The sequence below is a fragment of the Penicillium hispanicum genome (assembly GCF_028827665.1).
Source record: "Penicillium hispanicum strain IBT 35686 chromosome Unknown utg000002l_segment0_segment0, whole genome shotgun sequence".
NCBI classification, from domain to species: Eukaryota; Fungi; Ascomycota; class Eurotiomycetes; order Eurotiales; family Aspergillaceae; genus Penicillium; species Penicillium hispanicum.
This window is the reverse complement of record NW_026623194.1, coordinates 1,317,993-1,342,607: the sequence shown is the minus strand read 5'-3', so window position 1 is coordinate 1,342,607 and position 24,615 is coordinate 1,317,993. Positions and strand designations below refer to the sequence as shown.

At 53.1% G+C, this 24,615-nt stretch overlaps 9 protein-coding genes across 9 annotated transcripts; 5 read left to right on the top strand and 4 right to left on the bottom strand.

The window, feature by feature from the left end:
• Window positions 1-761, top strand: N7459_002211 (uncharacterized protein; the record flags this gene model as incomplete). The annotated part of the gene is made up of 3 exons (XM_056941396.1): window positions 1-282; window positions 340-505; window positions 571-761. The coding sequence occupies 3 exons, from the start codon at window positions 1-3 to the stop codon at window positions 759-761; spliced, it is 639 nt and encodes a 212-aa protein (XP_056803251.1).
• Window positions 762-1,970: 1,209 nt separating this feature from the next.
• Window positions 1,971-2,871, top strand: N7459_002210 (GNAT family N-acetyltransferase; the record flags this gene model as incomplete). Its single annotated transcript, XM_056941395.1, has 4 exons — window positions 1,971-2,139; window positions 2,229-2,284; window positions 2,337-2,681; window positions 2,737-2,871. 4 exons carry the CDS (start codon window positions 1,971-1,973, stop codon window positions 2,869-2,871), a joined length of 705 nt encoding a protein of 234 aa, XP_056803250.1.
• A 451-nt stretch (window positions 2,872-3,322) lies between these two features.
• N7459_002209 (LEA domain protein) lies at window positions 3,323-6,700 on the bottom strand (the record flags this gene model as incomplete). Its single annotated transcript, XM_056941394.1, has 2 exons — window positions 3,323-3,850; window positions 3,905-6,700. The coding sequence occupies 2 exons, from the start codon at window positions 6,698-6,700 to the stop codon at window positions 3,323-3,325; spliced, it is 3,324 nt and encodes a 1,107-aa protein (XP_056803249.1).
• Window positions 6,701-9,385: 2,685 nt separating this feature from the next.
• Window positions 9,386-9,947, top strand: N7459_002208 (uncharacterized protein; the record flags this gene model as incomplete). The annotated part of the gene is made up of 2 exons (XM_056941393.1): window positions 9,386-9,736; window positions 9,795-9,947. 2 exons carry the CDS (start codon window positions 9,386-9,388, stop codon window positions 9,945-9,947), a joined length of 504 nt encoding a protein of 167 aa, XP_056803248.1.
• A 608-nt stretch (window positions 9,948-10,555) lies between these two features.
• Window positions 10,556-12,207, top strand: N7459_002207 (uncharacterized protein; the record flags this gene model as incomplete). Its single annotated transcript, XM_056941392.1, has 3 exons — window positions 10,556-10,611; window positions 10,659-10,700; window positions 10,752-12,207. 3 exons carry the CDS (start codon window positions 10,556-10,558, stop codon window positions 12,205-12,207), a joined length of 1,554 nt encoding a protein of 517 aa, XP_056803247.1.
• A 1,870-nt stretch (window positions 12,208-14,077) lies between these two features.
• Window positions 14,078-14,413, bottom strand: N7459_002206 (uncharacterized protein; the record flags this gene model as incomplete). The annotated part of the gene is made up of 1 exon (XM_056941391.1): window positions 14,078-14,413. One exon carries the CDS (start codon window positions 14,411-14,413, stop codon window positions 14,078-14,080), a length of 336 nt encoding a protein of 111 aa, XP_056803246.1.
• A 2,621-nt stretch (window positions 14,414-17,034) lies between these two features.
• N7459_002205 (DUF3431 domain-containing protein) lies at window positions 17,035-18,087 on the top strand (the record flags this gene model as incomplete). The annotated part of the gene is made up of 3 exons (XM_056941390.1): window positions 17,035-17,230; window positions 17,291-17,435; window positions 17,505-18,087. The coding sequence occupies 3 exons, from the start codon at window positions 17,035-17,037 to the stop codon at window positions 18,085-18,087; spliced, it is 924 nt and encodes a 307-aa protein (XP_056803245.1).
• Window positions 18,088-20,055: 1,968 nt separating this feature from the next.
• N7459_002204 (GNAT family N-acetyltransferase) lies at window positions 20,056-20,740 on the bottom strand (the record flags this gene model as incomplete). The annotated part of the gene is made up of 2 exons (XM_056941389.1): window positions 20,056-20,092; window positions 20,160-20,740. 2 exons carry the CDS (start codon window positions 20,738-20,740, stop codon window positions 20,056-20,058), a joined length of 618 nt encoding a protein of 205 aa, XP_056803244.1.
• A 687-nt stretch (window positions 20,741-21,427) lies between these two features.
• On the bottom strand, window positions 21,428-22,868 carry N7459_002203 (putative phosphatidylglycerol specific phospholipase C; the record flags this gene model as incomplete). The annotated part of the gene is made up of 2 exons (XM_056941388.1): window positions 21,428-22,234; window positions 22,293-22,868. The coding sequence occupies 2 exons, from the start codon at window positions 22,866-22,868 to the stop codon at window positions 21,428-21,430; spliced, it is 1,383 nt and encodes a 460-aa protein (XP_056803243.1).
• Window positions 22,869-24,615: the final 1,747 nt, after the last annotated feature.

Below are 24,615 nucleotides of genomic sequence, written 5' to 3'. Positions count from 1 at the left end.
ATGTTCGGCATCGCCGATGATTCGGTTTTCACCGACTTTGAAGAGGAGGAGCTTTATAGCCCTTGTCCGAGGAAGGAACTTGATGGGCGAACAATCTATACATCCCGCGACCTCAGAAAGCCTAAGCAAGTTGGCGCCCCGGTACTATGTGACTTTGGCTCGGCTATGCCCGGTGATATCGACCACTCGGAGGATATTCAACCCAATATCTATCGAGCACCGGAGGTGATTCTAGAGGTCCCGTGGACGTACAGTGTCGACATATGGAATGTGGGATGCATGGTGAGAACAGCTAAATACCTACACTTGAAATTTCTCTCCTTATAACTCGCGTTGCAGATTTGGAACATCTTCGAAGGCGAATCCTTGTTCACAGGCCACGACTCCGAATTTCAGACTTACCGAAGCCGAGCCCATCTCGCCGAGATGATCCGTCTTCTTGGGCCCCCGCCACCCAGTCTCATTGCGCAGGGGAAGCTAAGCCATAAGTTCTTTTCGGATAAAGGCAAGTCAAGCTTCTTATTATTGAATCTTGGATAGGATCCACTGACTATGTTTCTGACTCTGAAGGCGAGTTCTGCGCTGGGATTCCACTTGAAGATCGGATTCCACTCGAGGAGAGAGAAACTACTCTGGAGGGACAGGACAAGGAGGATTTTTTATGTCTCGTCCGGAAGATACTGCAGTGGGAGCCGGGCAAGCGTGGTTCTGCTAAGGAACTGGCAGAAGACCAGTGGATGCGGAACCATATCCGTAAATAGATCGTTCATGTGAAACCATTCCCGCCAATTCCTGTCCCCAAGTCTCCAATTCTCACCATAGCCTTGATCCCTTTGTCCGAGAACTGCACATGGCAATCGATGAGACCGGAGCACATATATTTGCCACTCAGATTGATCATATCCTCTTCCGAATTCTGCCCTGTAGTAAGATAAGTCGTTCGGTGTAATTTGAGCAATCTTGCCACCGGATATGCGCACTGTGGCTGTTCGATCAATTCCCCCTGCACCGGGTCGATGATAATGGCCTCCACAGATACCAGAGGCTTCGGTGGTTGGAGTCTCCAGGGCCTGATGGTTCTTGGAAGATCCATTTTGACAAGGAGCCATGGACTCGAGGCCTCAAGTGATATCAGGAAGGGAGAAGAATCAGGCAAAAGACTTTAGTCGACAAAACTGGGCCGGCCAGCATACACAAAGTCAAGTGGATCGCTGCTCAGATACATCTATGGGGTAAGGCTCTCGAGTATTCGAATCTCCCTCACAAGTCAACGGATTCTAAAAGGGCCCGGTCTACGTCAACTTATATCTTCCGCCGACTATATCCAAATATCGACAGGATATGCATCCTTTTATGTAAGACTGTATGCAGTAATATAATCTGCCCACAGACCGAGTACATCTCGAGTCTACCAGTAAAGATTGTCACTGCCGATGCAGCCAACGGGGTTTAAGACGAGGCTAAAAATTCCCAGCTATGATTGGAGGTTTCAGCAATCAACAATAGTAATAACGCTTCCCTGGCGCTGTACTCCTTACAGAGGTTCAAAGGGATTTTTGTGGTCAATACGTTGGGACCTTCGCCGTGTTCGACCTCCATTTTGACCAAGACTGGATATTTCCAAGAAGTGGATCCATAGATGAGGACGTGAGCTCTAAAATTGACCTAGCATGACATGGCCAATGTTTTGATATGACCTCCGAGAGGAGCACAGGTAAGTATCGTGATCAAATGTCATTTTGGCATTCGAGCTTGACCCGCTATGCTTATCACCGCAACTTCACCCGAAATTCGGATCACATATGCCACTATACCCTATTCGATACTGTCAATAATTGCCAATCATCGAATCAGAGTCGTCAAAGAGCGATGTGGGGCGTCCAGGGCCCGGTTCAGTAATATTCAACTGCTCGTGAACTTCCTTGCAATTGCCCCTCTTAATCATCCTCAACCATTTTGGCTTTCTCGGCATGGGTACATCATCGAAGGTGTTATTAGTTCCGTGGGATCCGGACTCTGTGGCCCATCGCGACTATTTATTAAGACAGCGAGAAGAATGTGGCTGGCAGCAGGACAAAGTCGAGAACGTATGGAGAGAGGCACAAACCAGAGGCGAGAAGTGCATTTATTGGATTGTGAGTATCCTCTCGCCGTGATAGTCTGCTTGAATAATATTCCCTCTGGAAGAGCTAGAGGCTCTTATCTTTTCCCAACCACATATTGACTAGTCGTGAAGGTGCTTCCATCCGATGATTCACAGACGGTGGACTCCAACACATCTAAGGTTTGAGACCCGGATGATTCTCAAAAGAAAGACAATTTGACAATCAGCTTAGGAAAAAAGTACTCTTCAAGATACAGCTGTGGCAATCAATGCCGTTCCCCGAGAACCGACGCAAAAATCGTTTATCCCGGTTGGCCACATCTCCTTAGATAACGGCAACCCCGACGCAGCAAAAATCGACCTAGGCTTGCCAACAGAAGGGGTCTTCTGGATAAAAACATTCTACGTCAGTCAGTCCATCCAGGGCCAGGGCATTGGCCGAGCTGCAATGGATGAGGTGGAAGACATGGCAACTCGAGAACCGATTAACGCCAAGATCTTGATGCTGGACACCGTCCAGAAAGATGACCAGAGACGCAACGAACATGCAAAGGCGAACCATGGCGGAGCTCCCAAAGTGAGTGATGGGTTATTATTCTGCGATATTCACGCGGGTTGCTTATAGTTGGCAGGTCACTAATGAGGAATGGTATTCTCGACGTGGGTATCGCCTTATCAAGACCGTGCAGAACTACTATCCAGTGGCGGATGAGGATAGCGAGGCTCGGGGTACAAGGGCAGTCTTTATGAGAAGAGATATTTCATGAAGCTCGCTGTTCTAGCTGGCCATACAAACACAGAGTATATTAAACAGGCACCCTGGTATATGGACAAACGAGGGTGCTTCTATCGAAGATGAAGGAAGGTGCGGAAGGCGTTCAATCAAGCCCATGTAAATATTAACGTTCAATTTGACACAATTAGAAATTGGTACAGAGTAGAATAACTAAGAGTATTAAGTACCTCGTACATAGGACATATCAATAATCAGAGCTGGCAGATAACAGAAATCTTTCGCAAAACAGGTACAGTTCACCGAAGAATTCAACCAAGCCCAGAAAGCAAACCGTGTGAAGAAAGTACAATGGGCAAGAACACAATAGAAATAACTGACCCTTAGAGTAAGAATTGCAGAGCACAAGCGCATGAGGTCAACTCAAACAGGCTGAACAACAGAGATTGCCCGAAATCCAAGAATCATAGACCACCGACTCATTTTCAATTCTTGTTTCCACCTAGACCAAGAGCATCGGTAATACCACCCAGGCCCAAGCTGCTGATGATCTTGTCCAGGCCAAGACCACCGAGAATACCGTTGAGAAGACCACCAAGGCCCAGGCCATCCAGCAAACGGCCGACCAAGGTCAACACGCCGTTGAGCAGCAGACCAACTGCAGCGATGATCTGGAACAAGGGCTCCGAGAGCAGAGCCCAGAGAGGGTTCAGCTTCTTCTTGGCGTGAGGCATATCAGCAATGCGCTTGCGGCCATTATCAATGGTCTTCACCACGGTCTCGGTCAGCTCCTTGATCATATCAGCCAGCTGATATTCCTCGGGAGTAGCGTCGCGCGAAGAAGCACGAGCCTTGGCCGTCGCCGCAATGCGACCATCGGGGTCGAGGGCACGGATGGAGCCATTGCACTCCTGGAGAATGCGACCTCCCTCCTCGAGAAGAGGCTTGACGTCCTGAACCAACTTCTCTTCGTCCAACTCGTCCTTGGGGGTTCGGTCGGCCTTCTCAAGGCGCTAAAGGAACCTGTTAGTGATCTGGTTTTGAAGGACTCGTGCGTCTTCACTTACCTCCGTGATCTGCTTGCAAACCGGCTTGACCTGGTCCAGAGTCTGGCGCAGAATGTTGCACATCTTGCCGGCCAACTCGCGGTCCTGATCGGCCTTGGCCTGAGCCTCCAGCTCTTCAGGCGAAGGGCCCTCCTCTGGCTCTGGGATGTTCTCAAGCAGAGTACATTCACCAATTTTGTTGCCCTCGTTGTCAACGACATAGCCATTGTCGTCAATGGACTTGCCGACCAGGGTGGCCAGGTTGCCAGAGGTTAGCTTGCCAATCAAGTTGCCATCGGCATCGCGCACCTCACCCTCCTTGGTGACCTTGCGGCCAGACATGGGGTTGACATCGCGCGGCTTCTCCTCGGGCTCCCAGCGCTCGGCCTTGCCGATGGTGTTGCCGTTCTTGTCGAGGACGTCGCCCTCTTCGTCGACCTTACGGCCGAGGAGGCGCTTCGCATCGCCTTCGATCAGACGACCAATGATGCGGCCATTGTCGACGACAACACCGTCCTTGGCAACTTCGGCATTGTCGAAGCTGTAGAAGGGACCTTCGGCCTTCTGTTGCTCGGCGTCGGGGATCAGTTCAGCACGACCAATGACTTGGCCGTTGTCACCCCAGATCTGGCCCTTGCCATCGACTTTGCGGCCAGCCAGGCGCTTGTCTCCTTCGACAACGCGGCCGAAAACAGCTCCGGTGGTGGGGTCAACGACGTTGCCAGTCTTGTTGACCACCTTGCCCTCGAGAATGGACAAATCCTCCTCGGGGGGTGCCTCTTCCTCTGGAGGCTCATAGGGCTCAGCGCGGCCCTTGACGTTGCCGTACTTGTCGGTGATCTCGCCGTCCTCGTCAACAGCACGGCCACGAAGCTTCTTGGCGTCACCTTCGATGAGCTTTCCGACAATCGCGCCGTCCTCATCCTCGACGAAACCGTCCTTGGTCACGACCAGGCTCTCCATGCCGGCGAAGGGCCCTTCGGGCTTGCTTTCAAGCTCATCCTCAGGAATGAGTTCGACACGACCGACTACCTTCTTGCCATCGTAGATCTCGCCGTCCTCAATCTTCTTGCCCGCAATCTCCTTAGGGTTGCCTTCGACAACGCGGGCAATCGGGAAGCCCTCGGGCCCGATCACATACCCGGCCTTGTTGCAAGTCAGGTCGTTCAAAGAAGAAAGATCGGGAGCAGCTTCCTCCTCAGCTTCGGGCTCTTCCCAGCGCTCGGCGCGTCCAATAACGCTGCCATGACGATCGAGGATCTCGCCATCCTCATCAACGCCGCGGCCGAGCAGCTTCTTCGCATCGCCTTCAACGAGCTTCCCAACGCGAGTCTGATTCTCGTCCTCGATCCAGCCATCCTCGCCAACGACGAGACCTTCTAGACCGGCAAAAGGGCCTTCTTCATCCTTCTCGTCTTCGACGGGGAGAGCCTTGACCTTGCCGATCACGTTGCCGCGGTTGTCCCAGAATTGGCCGTTCTCATCGAGCGTGGCACCAAGTCGAGATAGCTTCTTCGGGTCACCTTCGATGACCTCGCCGACCGGCTTGCCGGTTTCTTCGTCAATGATAAATCCGCGCTTGTTGCACTTCAGGCCTTCCAGGGTATCGAGTCCAGGGATGTGTTGCGCGGCTTCCTCGGCGGCCTCGTCGACGGCGTCTCCAGCCGCATCGACGGCATCTTCGGCCGCGTTATCAGCGGTTTCCGCGAGCTCATCGGTCTCGGGGACGGCTTCTTCGACCTGGTCGACTGCATCCTCAACGTTGTCGGCAGCTTCGTCGGCGACCTCTTCGGTGGTGTCGTCGACATTTTCCACGGCGTTCTTTGCCTCACCGGTAGGCAGTCCGTCCTGGGCATCTTCAAAATTGTCGCCGGCCTCCTCCTTGACACCGTTGGCCTGCTCGGCGGCATCACCGACGGTCTCTTCAATCGCCTTCTGCTGCTCCTCGACGGGAACCAGCTCCACTCGGCCGATGGCATCGCCGTCCTCGTCGACGATCTCGCCATCATCGTTGAGCGTGTAGCCAATCAGATCCTCGGGGTCGCCTTCGGTGATCTTGCCAACAACCTGGCCGGCAGCATTCTTGATCACACCGCCGTCCGAGACAGGCAGACCCTCCAGCTGGGCAATATCCGTGACGACATCCTTGGCTTCGTCCAGCTTCCCCTGGGCATCGTCCGGGAGACCCTGGGCTTGCTCGACTGCGTCGTGCAGGACATCCACGCGACCAATCAAGTCGCCGTCCTCATCGACAATCTCGCCGTCGTCGCCGACGGTCTGGCCCACCAGGTCCTCGGGATCGCCTTCCACCACCTGGCCCAGTGGGTTCCCGGCCTGGCCGAAGATCTTGCCCGCGTCACCGACCTGGAGGCCCTTCAGAGCGGATAGATCAAGGGGCGCAGCGTTGGCCACAGTCTCCGCGCCCTTCTGCGCGGTATCCTTGGCATTTCCGGCGAGACCTTTCGCCTTGCCCGTCAACCCAGATGCGACGCCGCTCAGCGGTGCGGCAGACCCAGAAGCCTGCGAGGCGACGTCGTCCGGGGGCGAGATCGGACGACGCTGCTCCGTGGCCGCGGGCTTCTTCTTGGACTTAGGCGAGGGTGTCGCGGGGATGGACTGCGTGTCCGCGTCGTCTGGGATGGGCTGGGGCGCCTTCGGGGTGAGCTTGCGGGCTGGTGTTTTCTTCATGGACTTGGGACTATCAGCGACGCTGGGCTTGGAGGCGGCGCTGGAGCCGGAACCCTTGCGTGTCTTGCTGGGGGTTCCGGCCTTGGAGCCCAGCTTGGGGGGTGCTTTGCTCACTGCGGGAGAAGACATGTTGCTGCGCGAGTCGTCGGTCTTGCAATGGAGGGAGGGTGTTGAGATGGGTGCGCGGAAATGGATAGGATTCGAGTTCTGAGAGGTGATGGCGGGGAATGTGCTCTATTGTAGTTTGTGAAAGCACTTCAAGTGTCGAGTCGAGTCGTCGTTCGTGGCTTTGATAGAGTTGATGTCGTGAAGTTCGTAACGAGTCTGTCCGGCAGTGCAGTAGGATAAAAAAAATATAATGTACAGTAGCGGGGGCCGGAAGGTAAACTTTTGAGGCTAGTAATTCAATAGGTTCTTGTAGATGAGAAATTCGACAGGAGGGGTCGAGGAATGGTTGGATGTTTAAAGGAAATGGGATGGTCAAGGATTCTGATATCATCGAGCAAGCACCGGCAGCCATGTACCGCGATCTATATATGCACTCAGGCACGGGAAGAGAGATTACTACGTCATACACGACTGATATCATCGGCCAAGTCGTGCGATCCCTCCAATTCCTGCTGATAATAGAGATCGACCCAAACCATCTGCGGGTTGCACGGTGCAGAGATGCGGGGTGGGAGGGTCACCAAGCCACAGGGCGGCTGTTGGGGTCATCGCTGGCATCATAGCGAGTTTGGCAGCTGGAGGATTGAATGGACCGGCGTCTGGAGAGGGTCGATCCATGTGTCTTGCCAGACCAGTCGCGAATCAGCGCGCATCGAAGCTAGTGTGGCTCAATTTGGGGGTGTGGATAGTGGAGGTGGAGCACGACGTTGCTGGGAGTCGAGCATGACGCGGAAGGCCATGTGTGACAGAGTAGAGAGACCTGCGGTAGGCGGGTGTGAAGACGGCAGGATTCCCGGTTGTTCATCAACGGCTGATTCCTGCCGCGTTCCACGCCGAGTCACCCATACTTGTCGACATTGTCTCAGTGCCTACAGTCGCTGAATTGTGAATCGTCATTTCGTTCCTGGGTGCTGGAGCATCGTACATGCGGACTCGGTCAACGACCAGCGTCTAACAATGACACTGGGAAATTCCCCATAATCATTGATGACTGGTTGGCACGCGACGATCCATGGATGCGACGACGCCTCGCGATATGGATCAAACCGAGACGAACGAATCATCGCGCGTGTCCGGCATCTTCCAGGGGTCCTTGCTCCAGGCTGATTTGCCTCCACTCGCACTGTCGCCTTGTCAACCCGCTGTGTGCTTGTCCCATGGCTCCTGGTTGCGATTCACTGGTTCGCAGGTCAGCCTCGACGTCGAATATGCAGCACCAGCCTGCACGAGGTCCTGAGGATCATCATTACATCAGACGTTCTTCTGTATAGCCGTCGGACAGTGCAACTTTACACACATGTTTGTTGATTGCCGAGCCAAATCTAGAGAAGACACTGATGCGGATGGCAGGTCATGATTCCTTTCTGTTTCTCTTGACCTCGTTTCCTAGGATGGTTAATCGTCAGAGCCGGCGTCGTCGGAGAGTAACACGAAACCTTGACAATGGGCCGAGAACCTGGCAGATACACGTTGATGCATACAAAACCAGATCGTCTCGACTGGGGCCCCCTTGTCGGGCACCAATGACAGCAGCGATCCACCGTGGCCACCGGAGTCTCGGCCGGATGAGATCATGATCGATCGGGGCGATTCATCATCTTTAATCTATTGGAGTGGAGCCGTCAGCCACCCAAGTCATCGCGGCAACTGATATATCGGGGAATCCCTAGATCATTAATTATCAAGGCTAGGCCAGTGCCTATCGTTATTGCCAACCCTGTTCTTCTGAAATATCCCAGAGAGTGGTTTGGATGCCAACTAAACCATGGATCGACCGCAAAGGCCTTGTATCGAGCACCGTCGCATCGGATGACGTCCAGGTCGATGTGGGATTCCACTAAAAATCCCCGATGTCATAGAGTTGGCACTAGTGCCAACGGCGCGCAAATCAAGTTTTCGGGAGGTGAGCTCTACTACTTCCATATACATCCATATACTCTTCCAGAACTTACAACGGGGCCACTCGCTTATCCTGCAGTGGGGTCTATCGTCAATGTTAATGGGTCAGGTAGGAATTCCTACTGGATACATATAGTATGTCGATCGGATTGATATCAGCTCTGCTCGGCTTACTCCCTGCGCCTCGCCTTGCCACTCGAATCTATCTACGCCATCGGACTGGACCACGACGCAAGAAGCTGGTCAATAGTCACCGCAAGAGACAATCCTGGCCTAGGTTGAGCCTGCAAGGATGTGTCGAAAATTGCCTCTTGCAGTTACTAGTATTTCCCCGGGACGAATCCATTGTCTCTGCGCACTCTACTATTTGTGGGAACAGACATCGCCTCACTCCTAATAATCGAGTCTTCCATTCGCACTCCAAGCGGTCAGTCCGATCTGAAATGTTGATGCCTGCGTGATCAGGCGGTGATGCCGTGTACTTTCGTCTCATCTCCCTCTTCTCCCTTCGAAGCCGGCCTCACTTGGCCACGACATATTTGATCATCCCACCGCTTACACCACAGTTGGTTCTACCAAAAAGGAATACACACGATCGTGCAATAACCAAGTTTCCTGTAAGAGAAAGTCGTGCTACCCCGCATTTGTGGGAGCGGTTCCTGTTGACGTCAACCGCATCTCCAGGAATAACTAACTAGTTAACTAACCAAGTAACATCAAACTCTCACCATCTCCAGATTGCACTCCATGATGCCCAGAACTATCTCTCTAATCTCTTCGCGCAATGCTGAATTCCAACGGGCCCATTTTGCCATCTTCGTGCCTGCCCAGGCAGACCCAAACCACGGGACCCTCATCCAAGCCATTGGAGCGCCCATGACAGGATACGTTCTCGAGTTTAAACGAAACTATTCACCCGCCGACACCACAGAGCCATATACACTCATTCCCATTGGAGACGTGGACTCGCATCACATCGTGGATGCGATAACGCAGGAGAAGAGGACCGACTGTACTCCCGTTGGGAACATCGAGCTCGCGGCATCCGAGGTGCCAACTCCTGGTATCAGTGAGAACTTCCTGGCACCGGTCAATGACGTGAGTCTCGATGTCGCTAGGGCAGTGTTCCCTTGCTAAGCCCATGTCTTGTTTCTAGAACACCAACAGGCGATGTCAGGAGTGGACCATGGAATATATCTGTCATCTTGTCAGTAAAAACCTGATCGACTCTGATGCAATTCGAATTATCCAGTCCAAGCGCGATCCACCCACGCACGGTGTTGGACTGAAGGCTGCGGTCCGACGTTGAGAACGGACGATCGTGTCAACTGCGACAACTGCGTGTACTTGCGAGACGGACATCCTGCTACCAGACAGTAGATCCTCTATACGACATTGCCTGCAGGGAGCTTGCACGAGGCTTGCACTGGAGATAAGGCTTGTTGCGGAGTGAACGGATCGCATCGCTGGCGTTGCAACGCGAGATCTGTTATCGCAGAATCCGAAATGGAACATGGAACGAGGAATCGTAAACATCGTAGCGTAGTACTACTTGCTCAATCAAAGACAAGTGCGTCATCAGGCCAGAATCCGACGGCCAGTCATGATGCTGAGGCTCATGGATAGTCCTGCGGAATAAATGCGGGCGGGCTGCGAGCTCCGCCGATACGCCTCTCGGTTTCCATTCGTTGGCCAGCGTCTTGCGTTTCTCCAACTCGCTCTGATCGGTCATTTGTGGCCGGAATTCTATGCAAATTCAACTACGGGGAGCATTCAAGTTCCATGTGACTCGTGGCCTACTTCTTGAGAGCGATCATTGCCAACGACCAATTCGACTATCAACACCTTATCAGAGCGCAACCCCTCATTTGATTGCATTTACAGCCTCGACGATATCACGCCACTTGAAACAAGAACATGGAGACGTATAACCTGTGGCTCGCCGGCGAGGAACGGCCTGGAGGAGAAAGCCTGTAGGCATTGCACCCTGCGCTGCATCGATCGTCACTAATATCTGCAGCATTCCCATCGAGGACCCTGCAACCCGGGAAACGATCGCAGTGTAGGTTGTTCTACCTCATCGTCCTCGAATGACCGCAATAACACAATCTAGCTGCCATGCCGCCTCAACAACTGACGTCGAGACAGCCGTCGCCGCCGCCCACGCCGTCTTCAAGGCCGGCACCTGGTCCCGCGCGAGCCGACACCACCGCGCCGACGTACTCGAGAACTGCGCCGCCCTGCTATCAGAGTCCCTACCGGAGCTCATCACTCTCGAATCACAGCAAACCGGCCGCGCAATCCGGGAAATGAAGGCCCAGGTCCCGTCGCTCGTGAAGTGGTTCAAGTACTACGCCGCGCTGCTCCGCGTGGAAGAACGCGCCGTTCTCCCCACCACCGGGACACTGCACAATTTCATCGACCGCGTCCCGCTGGGCGTCGTTGTCCAGATCACGCCGTTCAACCACCCACTCCTGATCGCCGTGAAGAAACTGGCGCCCGCCCTCGCGGCTGGGAATAGCGTTATCGTCAAACCGAGCGAGTTGACGCCCTTGACTACACTCCGCTTAGCGCACATCCTGCACCGAGCGGGTATCCCGGCCGGAGTGCTGAGCGTCTTGCCTGGGTACGGCACGACCACTGGACAGGCGCTGGTCGCACATCCGCTGGTGAGAAAGGTGGACGTGACCGGTGGCACGGCGGCTGGTAGTGCCATTGGCAGCGTCGTCGGCGGGAACCTGGCCAAGTACACGGCCGAATTGGGCGGCAAAGCAGCGCTGGTGGTCTTTCGCAAGGCCGACGTCGACGTGGCGGTGAACGGCATCGCGTTCGGGAGCTTCATCGCCAGCGGACAGACCTGCATCGCGAGCACGCGGATCATCGTGGAAAACAAGATTCTCGACGAGGTGTTGCAGAAGCTGAAGCTGAAGGTGGACGGGATCGTGGCTCGGATGGGCGCGCCGAGCAACCCAGACTCGGTGATGGGATCGCTGATCTCGCAGAAGCAACTGCAGCATGTGGAGAGGTTGGTGGACGAGTCCCTGGCTGACCAGAGTGCCGTTGCGCTCACTGGAGCGAGACGAATGAGCGGGAAGAGTCCGTTGGATGGATTCGACCTGTCCAGCGGGTCCTTTTACGAGCCTACGATTCTCGTATCTACAGATGGAGGTGGTGGTATCACAAAGTCGGTAATATGGCGGCAAGAAGCCTTCGGCCCTGTCATCGTTGTCGTTGGCTTCGATACCGAGGAGCAAGCTATTGCCCTGGCCAATGATACTGATTTTGGCCTTGGGGCAAGTATTTGGACCAAGGATCTCTCACAGGCCTTCCGTGTATCGGAGCAGATTGAAGCGGGGATTGTCTGGGTAAACACACACCATCGAAATGATCCAAGCAGTCCGTGGGGAGGTGCGAAGTCGGCAAGTGGAGTGGGAAGTGAGAATGGGATCGACGCCTATCATGCATATACCACGACGAAGAGCACTATTATCAACTACGCGGCCCCGGAGGAGTCTTTGGCCGCAGATGACTGGTTTGGAGGAGTTGCTCAGGGCGTCCGATACGGTTGAGCTTGACTGGCTGATCTAAGCAACATCTGACAGAGTCATACTTTGATGAGAAAGCTATCTCAGAGACCTCCCTTTGCTATACAGACAGACTTTGATAGTAGGCATGGCAGGGTATGGGTAGTGCCATGCAGTGGTTGTCGTGGAGCTGAAATACCTCTGGATCATGCTGGGACGGGAGAAAGCTTGTTTGCTGTACCCGGATGTACCCGAAACTCATTCCCCTAATTCCAATTACTTGGGATATCTCGGTCGTCGCAGCAGCTTCCAGGGAAACGACTGCAAGCGCGAAGAGACACGAGAATGGAGATATCCGCAGGAGTGGCACCCGTGACGAACAAGTCAGGTACAAGTCGTCACGAGCCATAGCTCAAGAGCCGGGCTCTGATTCAGTGACAGCCTTGTCAAGGAACATTTAGAATATTAGGATCGAACAGGCGATGGCCTTTTTACTAGCCTGACTCCCACTATGCCGTAAATGGACGCAGCGTGGAGGACACAATTAGCAACGCGGGGCCGTTCTAGAATTGCCTCGAATGGCCATAAGAGCGATAGTCACAGTAAACTTCACGAGGCGCGAAAACGCGGCAAGCCATGGTTTTCTCGCCGTTCCCCGTCTCGGTGGAGATCGATTGAGAATGAAATCAAGAATGGGCGGTTGGCGCCTGAGGTTGGTAGAGATACACCCGAATCATGTAGATTACTCTCTACCTCTCTCTGGGATACACGATTATCGACTCGTTTCCATGTACCCTGTGTGCCTCTCCTTTTCACGACCAACTCGTTGATTTCCGACCGCGGCTAGGAAGAATCACTCCAAAGGGTGACTACCACGTACTATTTCCTCATCAATTTGACGAGCGAGCCCTGATACAGGGGTGTTACTTAACATTTTTGAATACTGTATCTATACGGTCCATACCGAGATATGACAATATCCAAGGATCCAGGTGGTGTACAGTACGTACACAGGTGGACACCGAGGATCGTCGAATGGAACACGGGGGCCTTCCAAGCCGATCGGCCACCGGAAAAGGTATTTAAGACATATTACCAGCGCCACCCGGGCGGTAAGAATAGCGGCGGTTCGTATCTGTGGCAAGTCACCGTTACAACGGTATGGAATTCGCAGTAGTATTGAGAGATCAAGGCCCGTGTGTCGTTTGCATGGAATAATTCAATACGCTCATGACAGCGCACATGGTCCTGTCGAAGGCATTCTGTAATTATTGGGATCCAGAACACTTCCTGGTATGACCGTTGAATACCTAAGACATCCAAATCCCACCACTCGACCACTTTTCCTCACTCGATTCCTTTCCGAATCTCTCTGATTGGCATCGGTGTGCAGATCGCCATTCCCCCCTGGTTCGTCGCAGCGGTCGACTCGGCTCAACCTCGACGGTTGCAGCAGTTCCACCCAATACAACGATACAGGGATGGTACACCACGCCACCGGAAGCAGATTCTTACAAGCGCCCAGCTGGAGAGTCGCATTTCGAGGTCCACGGACTGCAGTCGTGGCGATCATTTCATCTATTTAATTTCCCACCTTCGTACACGTTATGAATCTTTTATTAGTATCGGGCCCCGAGGATGTCCCCCAAAGCGTACAGATCATCGGTACAGCCCATGCTTCACATCCAACTCCGAAATCCGGTATGTAAAAAAGGGCTCAAGTGGTGTAACAAATGCCGCAAATGGTGTACAGAAAAAGTCGGCCAGCGTGAAGAAATTATATGGACTCCAGGACAGTCAAGTGCAAAGTGGGAAGAAAAAAATTGTAGCGATCGGTCGGGATGGAGTGCGCTGAACGGACGTTAGAAAACGACGCAAGGGGGGGGACTGGGGGTCAACGTGGACTCACGCACCATCACCGTCGGACAATCTTCCACGAGCGAATGCATGGCAGACGAGCCAGTGGGGTTTGACACTGATCTTGAACCACCTTCCTGCGCTGGCCGGTGCAGTCGGGATAGTGGTAGGCCCAGATCACGGTGCCCTCGTCGGCCTGACCAGAAAAGGAGAATGCCTTGTCATCCCCGTCCAGGTTGATGCACGGCTGGTTGCCTTCTCCCTCCAGCGCCTGGATGACTTCGGCATTCTGCGGCCCTTCTCCGCAGCCCACACCGTTCCAGGCAGTGAATACCCACGCGGAGGAGCCGGCGATGGCGAATGCGAAGAGAAAGAAAACCCGGAGCAGCAACATAGGGGGCAAGTAACGAGCGTGAGAAGTTGGACGGAGGCACTGCGTGAGTGAGTCAAAGGCGCAGTATCGCTCCTCTTATATGCCGACCTGTTTCAGGGTCAATACCATGTCGAAATTACTTAGCCCCGTCAAGACTCCCATGGCAATAATGGGGGCGACGAGGGTTGCTTCCGCAAGATGATTTGGTGCTTCCGGTGGGGAACCAGGTCAGCGTGGAACGATACAAGTGGATATATTTAGCGTCTAGCATGGGGAACCTATGTATCTCAGTCCGGTGTCGCCGTATTTCAATCAACCCGTATCTCGCCCTGAGAAAGTCTACCAGATTGCACTGCACTGTCGGCGTATAGTCGCAGATAGCTCTGGGGCTGAAGCGGTCATGTTTCAGCGGATCTTGGCGTGGCCCCAGGGATTCTATATCAGAGACTAGTAAAAGTGGTGGTACAATATAGGGCCATGCGTGGCGTCCTTTCACATCTGAAAAAGACACGGAGACAGCCGTAGAATACTCCCATTTGCCCACCTGGACTCGATACCTGGTCGACGGCTTCGAACATCAGGAGTTAAATCGGTTACACCAGGAGGAACAACAAACTATGTAGACGAGTCATGGAACATCCAAGGAGATATGATCGATCTCTTCAGATCTGGAATAGACTTCATGCCTCCACACGTCCTTGACTCAGACTTGATTATGTAATATACTGGGGACCATACCATGCGAAATCCCAAATCTCTAGTTATTTTAAAAAACCATTTCGGTGCCACAGCTGTATCGTCGAATCCGGCGCTAGTAAGTATTGATGGCAGTGCAGTGTCTTGGACAGCCGCCTCCTAATTTACTTCACGCCTCTCTTTTCTTTTTTCTCCCTCTCAGTCAAGTGTCGATCTGATCTGCATCTGGCATGCGAAGCGCTTCCTCTCTCAAAGAGGCCATACAAGATGCCCGTCAGCAATATGACGCTACTTGCAGCGTAACACGGGATGCCTGTATGATATTGGGGGCCTGGATTCTGCCAAGATTGCAAGATCCAAGTCCTGGAAAGTTGCCAGAACACCCGCGGCTCAAAGAAGTTGAGGACTGTCGATCAGCTGCATTGACCTGTACACGGCCAAAAATGAGACGGCCCGCGCTTGGCCGCGACCGGATTGGGTGATATCCAGCGGCCAATCACAGAGCGGTTCAGGCCTGGCGCGAGTGGATTTGAAGTCCATTATTTAATATTACCCATTATTAGTCCGTTCTCGGCATGGCGGGGTGGGGGGTTCCAGACCCCGGGGGCGAAAGGATAGGTAATATCGGCTTACCTCTGCCGTTACGGAAGTTGCAAATTCTGAAATTTGCAGCTTTTCTCTTAGTGTCCGTGCTGACTTGTCTCATGGACATGCCTGGGCCTGAATTGACTGATTATTAAGTCAGACTTACCCTACCCCCCGTCAGTTCCTTTGCTGGTGTCCTCGTAGAGCTGCTTCGTGTCAGAATAGATCTATTTTTGAATACCTCCGCGGGGGTGCCTCTAACGTTACGAATAACCTCAGATGTATGCACGGGTATACTTCTTCATGGCTTTGGAGGATCTTATCGGCCGGTGAGATAGATATGGAGACGAAGAAACAAAGGTCCACGCTAGGAAGGGCCAAGGCAAAACGGAAAGTCTGAATAAACTACATACCTAGGTAAGGAGGAAGGAGACTAGAGGAAGAGGCCTATACAAACTGAATATCTATACAGCGCACTAGGGGACTGCCTAACAGCTAAGCCATTTACCAGCATTACTGCTATCATAGCAGATTTCTACAGATTTCTACCACCGATCGGGAGAGTCTTGTCCTTTAACAACCACTCGCAGCTGCACGTAAACTCATCAAGGGGGGACCCAGGTGGTGAGGGCGCCCGGCGTTTATTTCCATAGAGTCGAAACCTAAATTAATTTTATAATTATAATAGGAATCACGCTATACTGAGTGGGTCGACGGACCCGCTCGTTACGAGATTTCCCCATGACCCCTGAAGTCGACCTTAATTGCGAGGCCGATTGTAACTTACGAGAGAAAATTACGCCGAAGAGAGGGTGCCTTATTACCGAAATACCCGAACGGAGCGCGAGGGCGACATGCGATGAGAACAGCGATGGAGAGACTCGACAAGCCTGGTATCGCTCGCGACCCTGAAATAAATTTCCACGAGGATTTCCAGTCAGGTTGTGATTCCAGCTAAACGTGCAGAGATAGATAGCTTATAAGGGTCTGGCGTGGCCTCCCCTCCGGAGAAGCTCACATCGCTTCCGCTTTCGACCATGTCTTATCAGGTCGCGTATAGAGGCTGTACCATTCCATGACGGCAGGCTCGTAAAGTCACTAATTTCCCGTAATGGCCCCATGCGGCAAGCAATGATCTTGGGGATGGCTCCGCACGAGATTATGAAAAGAATTGTCCTTCCCGACTCTCTCATCCCCTTAACTTTTGCCTTTTCTCTACGCCTCCCTCCCACAACCAGCGCAGCGGGCAAGGCCGAGGCGCGACGTATCCTCGCCCTCCCCATCACCCTCTTTTCCTTCCCCCCTGGGCAGCAGTCGCAAACATGAAACAGCCAACCAGCCCCAAGAGCTCGATACCCAAAATGCCACGACTAGGGTTTGTGGGCAAGAAGACGTGGGCCCTTCTTTTCACGTCGGTTATGCTTTTCTTCGTTCTTCCGATCTATCTGAAAACATCCGACGGACGAAACTTGCCCGTGTTCCACGGAAAGCCCGAGGATGGCATAAATTCCAAGGCGGCCAAGTTCAAGGAACTGAAGGAAGATCTGCAATCGCACGGTATGTGACTCTCAAGGCTCTCCCTTCAGAGCGAAATCTAAAGCCCGTGGCCTATTGAAGGAATCTCGACCCCGATCGAAAAAGATGGCTCCAATAATGCCGTGCCCGTTATTGTACCGCATGAAACCGCGGAGGATGTGGCAATCATTGCCGGAAAGACCAGAGACGACAACGTGGACTGGATCTTCGATTTCTGCGAGGAATTGTACGTGGTCGGCTCGTGGCTCAACACCCTTTTTCATCCCCGCAGTGGCTGACACGGTTCTTAAAATAGTCTATGCACCCCTTACATCTACACCATGGACGAAGACCCCGAAGAGAACTTCCTGCTTCCCTACTCGACCAACGGCCGTGAATCCAGCGTCTACCTCAGCTACATGATCGACTACTACGACCAACTACACCCATACAACATTTTCATCCACAGCAGGGAGGAGCAGTGGCACAGTGATATTGCCGGTCCGAACACGCGCAATGTGCTGTCCAACCTGCGGCTGGACGCCGTCAGCCTCAAGGGATATGCGAATCTGCGCTGTTCGAACGATCTGGGCTGTCCTAGCACCATGCATCAGAAGAACCCCTTGCGCCATGACCTCGAGTATCAATACCTGATGGATGAGCTGCCCAACCTCTACGCCCACTTCCTCGGTGCCGATCCAAGTGAAGCTCCCGTCGATATTGGCCACCAGTGCTGTGCGCAGTTTGCCGTGACCAGTGAAAAGATCCAGGTCAGGACTAAAGAGGACTACTTGCGGATCATGGAGTGGATTGCGACCACGGATATGTCCGACAACTATGGAATTGGTTGGCTGCTTGAGAAGCTGTGGCATATTTTCCTTGGCATGCCTCCGGTTTAGTAAGAACTCCCCTCCCCTTGCATCCATCTCCACGTTTTCTTCCATGCGCCCGACATTTGGGTACCGGCCGATTTCAAAGCCGGCGGATTTCAAAATATTACTTGGATTGCAGGAAATCAGTTGCTAACGGCCTGCTAGCTGTGTCTCCGAACAGCGATGTCGCTGCGATCTGTACGGATGGTGTGGTCCGAACCCCTTCACCAACAACGAAGCCTTGACCCCAGTATCACCTGGGCATCTCCACGAAGATGGATTCTGAGATATAGAAGCAACGGCAAGATGGCCGCGATGCGCTCATTCACAAAGAAAATCCATTCCGATGATATCAGGTGTTCGGTGTTCTTGCTTGGTTTGTATCCATTGGTTACCATTTTCCTTCGATATATATGTATGAGTAAAGGAGTTACGGCCCTGAAGGGTTTGCATACAAGATACATTCCTGTGTTTCTGTTCATATTGGAGTCTAGCGGTGGGGATATTTCCTGTGGTCCTTTCCTTGCGGGTCGTTGTAGTGGTTCATGAGTGGGATATCACCTCCCAAACACGCTCAGGTACACGTGGGCTTTTATGACCTATTGCTCTGACCAGATCAACAATGATGTTTTCAAACACATTTCCAAGATCGTACTTCTGCTGGATGTGTTGCCGAGTCATGTACTTGTAGATGCCTTGCAGGTTGACCCTGTCGGGACTAGTGGGGAGATAGCTTGATTCGCAGGATCTGTCACGAGGATGGCGTCACGCAGACCTTGCGCCCGCGCCAATGTCTCTGTCTACGCCTCCGCTATGGATAAAATTGGCACCATCTCCAGGACGAAGTGGGGGGGGGCGAGTTGCAACCACGGTGTCCGTAGATCTCTGCGAGGACGTCGCCATTCATGCATCCCGAGAAGCGTGACTAGATCGTTCGGCTGTATGTGCGCATGCGCGGCGAAGACCTCGGCTACTTCGCTGGACATATCTGTGACAGTAGCCACCATGGACACGAGTGCGGCGACATCCTCGGCGGTGCGAACTGCCTTGTTGATGATCATTGCAGCGCGTAGACTATCAAAGTCTGCCAAGCGGGCGTGGCATAATGGGTGTGCGGATGGACCGCCAGGAATTGACTGAGGTGAATGGAGTGGGCATACCAGGACGGGTAGAATATGCGAACTTGGGGCGTTGTAGATCAAAACACTAGACCAACGATTTATAAAACGAGTCTCTTCGCCCCCTCTTGCTTGATCTACCTAACTAGGTAGGTAGGTAGTAACCCACTTTTAGAACGATTACTAAGGAGTAATAAATATTGAATTATATTAGATTACGTCGTAAGGTCGTACTGGAATTTTACATGTTGCGATTATTAAATCGCACGCCCACAGCGTTGGCCTCCACTTCAATTATCCATTGTTGACAGATATTCTCAGAGGTATTTGGCTATACTGGGAGGAGTAGCGGTGAGGAAAGAACGTCGAGCACGTTGGCTTGGTGTATCTATATGAACTCTACGACATGAGGTAAAGGCTTTGGCTGCTATAACTTCATCCTCTTGCCTATCGAGGCTGAGTATCACCATAATGCAACAAGTGTAAATGGATGCTCTGAATACTGGATCATCTGCAGGCCTCTAACTGGTAGGTTGAGAATTCATTTAGATGAGTGACGTATGAACTAGATGGGGGCCGAAAATGGTGGAGCAGGGTTCTAAGATTGTTATATAGGTCCACGAAAACCCATCTGGCTGGACTGATATACTCGCCACTTTGATCAAGTCGTCCAACTTGACTTATCTTGACCACCGAGATTCAGTATGAAAGCCCAAACAGTCTGAGCCCAGCACGTCCTATGCCATCATTCACTAGGATCAATTCATGTACACAACGTGCAAGTACTCTCAGCCGTTCAGATCGATAGCGCAATGGACAAACCCACATGGTCTCATTACGATGAACAAACAAAGGATATTCTCTCATTCCAGTGATCTTACGCGGACGAATATTGTAGATAGATCGTGTCGATCCTGCTTCTCTGGTCAGCATCGAATACCATTTGATATGGGTGAAAAGCAGTGCACAGACGACACTTACCAGTGTCCTCTTTTGAATCCGACCTCCACCATGCGACCGCGTTCCACGAACCCACGCTGGATATACCACCTCCGTAGTGCATCGCCTCCATCTTTGCCCTCTGGGTCCACAGCCATGACTGCAATGATGCTCCGCACTTGAATCGCATCCGTACCTGGCTGGTTAGAATCGGTGGCATTGGGAATGTGTTGCAATTCTTCGCAATAGTTGCTGATATCCCCTGCTCGCACCATGCGCAGCAAGGCACCAAGGAGATTAGATCCCACAGAGCGAGACTGATAATCTGGATGCACAAACAGACTGAGCTCTACCGTAGGCGCATAGGAAACCAGATGGCCGCGAAAGGGAGAAAGATAGGCGTATCCCAGGACCAGATCTAGGCCCTCGCCGGTCTTGTGGCTGCTATCCACTGCAACCAGGTAAGGGAGACCACGTTTCATAAGGTCATGCCATTTCGCTGTGTAGGAATGAAGTGCTGGAGGGGCTTGCATAAACGTGAGCGAGGTGTGGAGGATGTAGTGAGTGTTGATTGCGCGAATCTGCGGCAGGTCTGCCAGGTTTGCGGGGCGGTGGCTTGCCATCTTTCTCAGCTTGTTCGTTCCTATCACGTCCGCGGCAACGTGAGGGATATCTGGAATGCGAGGGACGTTGCCTGACCAAAAAGGTCGTAGCTTTGATGGAGAAGGCGAAGGGTTTCCTGTCCTTCTGGGAAGCCCTCCAGGGCTGGAGGGATCAGACCGCTGAGTCAGGTTTCTGGGCGACCTCAATATAGCCCCGGGAGACCTTCGTTGTCTGTTGTCTTGGTTGAGACGTCGGACGCTCCAGCTCTGGAAATTCCTTCTCGTGCAATATGAGGGCCCGCCGGTGAATGCGTGACAGCGCAAAGGGGCCGAAGTCGAGTTTACAACCGAATGCGCGGAAATGCGATGAGAAGAACTCCGAGGTGGCGTGGGGCTCCGTCTTCTCACTTCGAGCCTTTGTTTCACACACGCTTCTAGATACACGTATAGCTAGTCGAGTTGTTAATATTTTTGATGAATAGATAATTGAAATGGAATGCCATGTGGACTCATCTCTAGCGCATTGTTACCCTCAAGAAGATCCTGACAGTATTCGTCCACACTTAGTCATTCGTTGAACATTTTATTGAAATCAAATATTTTCATTGGACGTCAATCACCATCTCAAAACGACTCTATCCTCGATGCATATACAACACCGGTCTAGCTAGAAGAGAACTGCCATCCACCGCTCCTCTCGAAGGAGTATTAAACAGCATCAGGGAAGGGTTGGGGGTTGGCCAGGGCCGTAGGGGCCGAAGGGCGGGCCTGGGGACCAATCAAGTGATCGAAGGCAGGAGAATGGCTGACGCGAGTGGTCAAATCCTCGAGATCCCACAAGTATCCCAGAGTCTTCAGGACCGAGGTGGAGCTGTAGGAGGCCGACTTGCCAGTGGCAGGATCAGTACCGAAGTTCTCGATATAGCCCTGAGGAGCGTAGGGAGAGACCAGCCAAGTAGGCAAACGGCCACCCAGACGGTCATACTTGAGGGTGTACTTGCTGCCGTCGGGAGCGGTCTCGGTGTAGGTCTTGTTGTCCGGGCGAACGGCAAGAGGAGGAGCAACGTGGTCATAGAAACCACCGGTCTCATCAAAGGTGATCAACAAGAGGGTCTTGTCCCACTGGGGGCCGGTGCGGACAGCATCGTAGACCTGCTTGAGGAGGACCTGGCCGAACGAGACGTTACCAGAGGGGTGCATAGAGTTGGTGTTCAGGTCACAGCAGGAGGGATTGATGTAGGACAGCTGCGGGAGCAGACCCAGGTAGGCATCCTGATAGAAGTTCTCCAGGGGAACGACATTGCTCTTGGCGTTCTTAGCGGTCCAGTTGAAAAACAAGGCATCCGGCAGGAAGGCGCCGTTGGTACCATCGTAGTCGCGCCATGTGATGCCCTTCTCGGTGGCGGCCTGGAAGATGCTAGGAATATTCACCCCGGAGACATCAAAGCTCTTGTCATTCTTGCCATGGCCATCGGCAGTACCGGCAACCGCGCATAGACGGTTAGGGTTGGTGGGCTGATTTCGCAGTCAGCATATTGTATGCACCCGGACTTGAGACGAAATATGCACTTACACCGGGCACGCAAGAGTGCCAGTAGTTGAAGGTGGTGAACTCGTCCACCATATTCACGATAGTGGGGATCTCACTCTCAGAGTAGTAGCCCATCACCTCCTCGGTGGCACGCTGCGCCGGGATGGAGTGATGTTCCATCTGGCGCTGAACAAAGCCTTTCAGGTTGGGCTTCAGGGTGCCATTGGCAACGGCCTCGTCGTTAGGAGTGTAAGTGCCATAAAACTCAAAATTGTTGCCGGTGACCGAGTGGTCAGGATCATGGGTGACCGAGTCGTAGTCCTTGTAGGTACTGCAGCCCTTGGCACCATCGGGCTGGTTCACCAGCAATGGGTTGCAGAAGGGGCCGTTGTTGACCACGTTGTCAAGGCCTTGCTTGTGGATGCCACCCAGAATGTTGTCATAGGCGCGGTTCTCCAACGTAATCCAGACCACGTTCTCAATTTTGTCCTTCAGATTGGCAATGGACTCCTTGGAGCCGGACTTGTAACCCCAGGGCTGCTGGGAGTCGCGGGCCACGGCCGCACCCAGGGCGCTGCCGGAGAGACCGATCAGGGGAATCAAAGTGTTGGCCTTCATACTTTCGACGGTTCCCAAAGAAAGGAGGAAAAGGAGCAGCAACAGCAGCTTGACCGGTGTGAGCGCGAGAATCGTTTCCCTGGCTGACGGCGTGCAGCATTTTATACCTGTTGGTCTCCGCACTGGAGACCCCTACCATTCCTCCCGTCAGCCACTCACCACCTTCCTTGTGAGATAATTCATCCTGCTAACATTCCAGGCAAATAGGAAAAGGACCTCGCGCTCACATGTGGCCGCGGTGGATTGCCATAGGCCGTAGATAATATTCAAACCGGGCAGCCGGTAGCCCACCGGAGACTCGGCAAGTGCCCTACCTGCACCGAATGTTTTCTGCCCACGCGCGATCTCTTCACTTCATCACGAATGAGCTGGCGCAGATTCGAGCACGCGGTCGCTGGGCGAAAGCTTGCCCTGCGTACCTGTCGACAAGTGGAGCGGTGCGGGTGAGCGTCGCCAATCACTGCGTCTCAAATCTCCCCTGCGCTCCACGCGGCAGGCTTGGCTCGATGCTTAATTCGCCAATCACGGAGAGCATTGGGCGCATGCTTCTCGAGCTTGCTTGATATGCTGCATCGTTCCAGCCGACTTGGCTACAGGGCTCTGGCGGAGGACGGTGGGGGGGAAAGCAATCTCGGCTGGATTCTCGCGGTGATCGGTCAGCTTGATCTATTGGAGTTTGGTTGGCTTGTCGCCCTGGGCGAATGAGATTGGCTGTCAGACTCACAATCTTGCTGCGACATCCAAGGCCCGCACCTCGTGGTGTCAGGTACGTGCAGCGAGTTCAGCGTTGTGCTTACCGGGAATTATCCGAGTACTGATGGCTGTGTAGCGACACCACCGATGAGTCCCGGTTGGTTTCCTGGTGGATCAGTGTCGGTTTGCATGTCTGTATGCCGATCTCGGCCAGGGCGTGAGGTCCAGCTAAACAGTTCCGTGTTCGTTGGACAGACAAACCAGACTGCTCGTAGGGTAGATGTATAAGAAAAGCGATGATGTGGTGTTAGGTGATTGAAAGCGTCGGAGCATCAACGACACTATGCCATAGACCTCCTCGTCACGCCCTTTGCAGTATCAAAGAATATCCAGTCCAGAGTAAATTTGTTCGTCGGGTGTTCCAAAGAGCCGCACCCATTTATTTTTCCGACATCCATTGCAATTCATGAGTGTAAAGAACAATCCGATTAGAAGCCCATATTTATCTCAGGGAATCGACCGAGTGCCCAAACGGTCGCAACAGCCGGGGGAATTTTCAAGAATCACAATCCATAGCCGATTTATGGCAAGGCCAGACGTCCCGACTGAGCGCTAGGCAGCCATCTGGGCCGGACGCAGCTCAACTAGGTACAATCCACGAACCCAAGCTCAACCATGAAACCGCGTATCTGACCACGTTGGCAAGGCAACATCCACCTCGATCTCATGCGACATCCTGCCTGGGAAGGAGCGATCGGGCGAGCACAAACGCCAGACGGAGTCCGCGGGGCGCGAGGACGGCCGGAACACTTCACGGTGCAACGCGACAGGCAGCAATGATCGTTCATCATGTTTAGACCACTTCGCCCCAGATCAGCACTGCAAGGCATTCCGCTTCACAGGTCAGCGGGGTGCGCCAGCGGCCAATGGGGGATGCGAGTCGTGCGAATCCATAGGGCAGAGACCCTTGGGATGCCAAGCACGCCTGGCGAGGCTTGTCCCAAAGGTTAATCTCAGCGTGCTGAGGCACCAGCGTTCTTAGAGATGGGTGTAG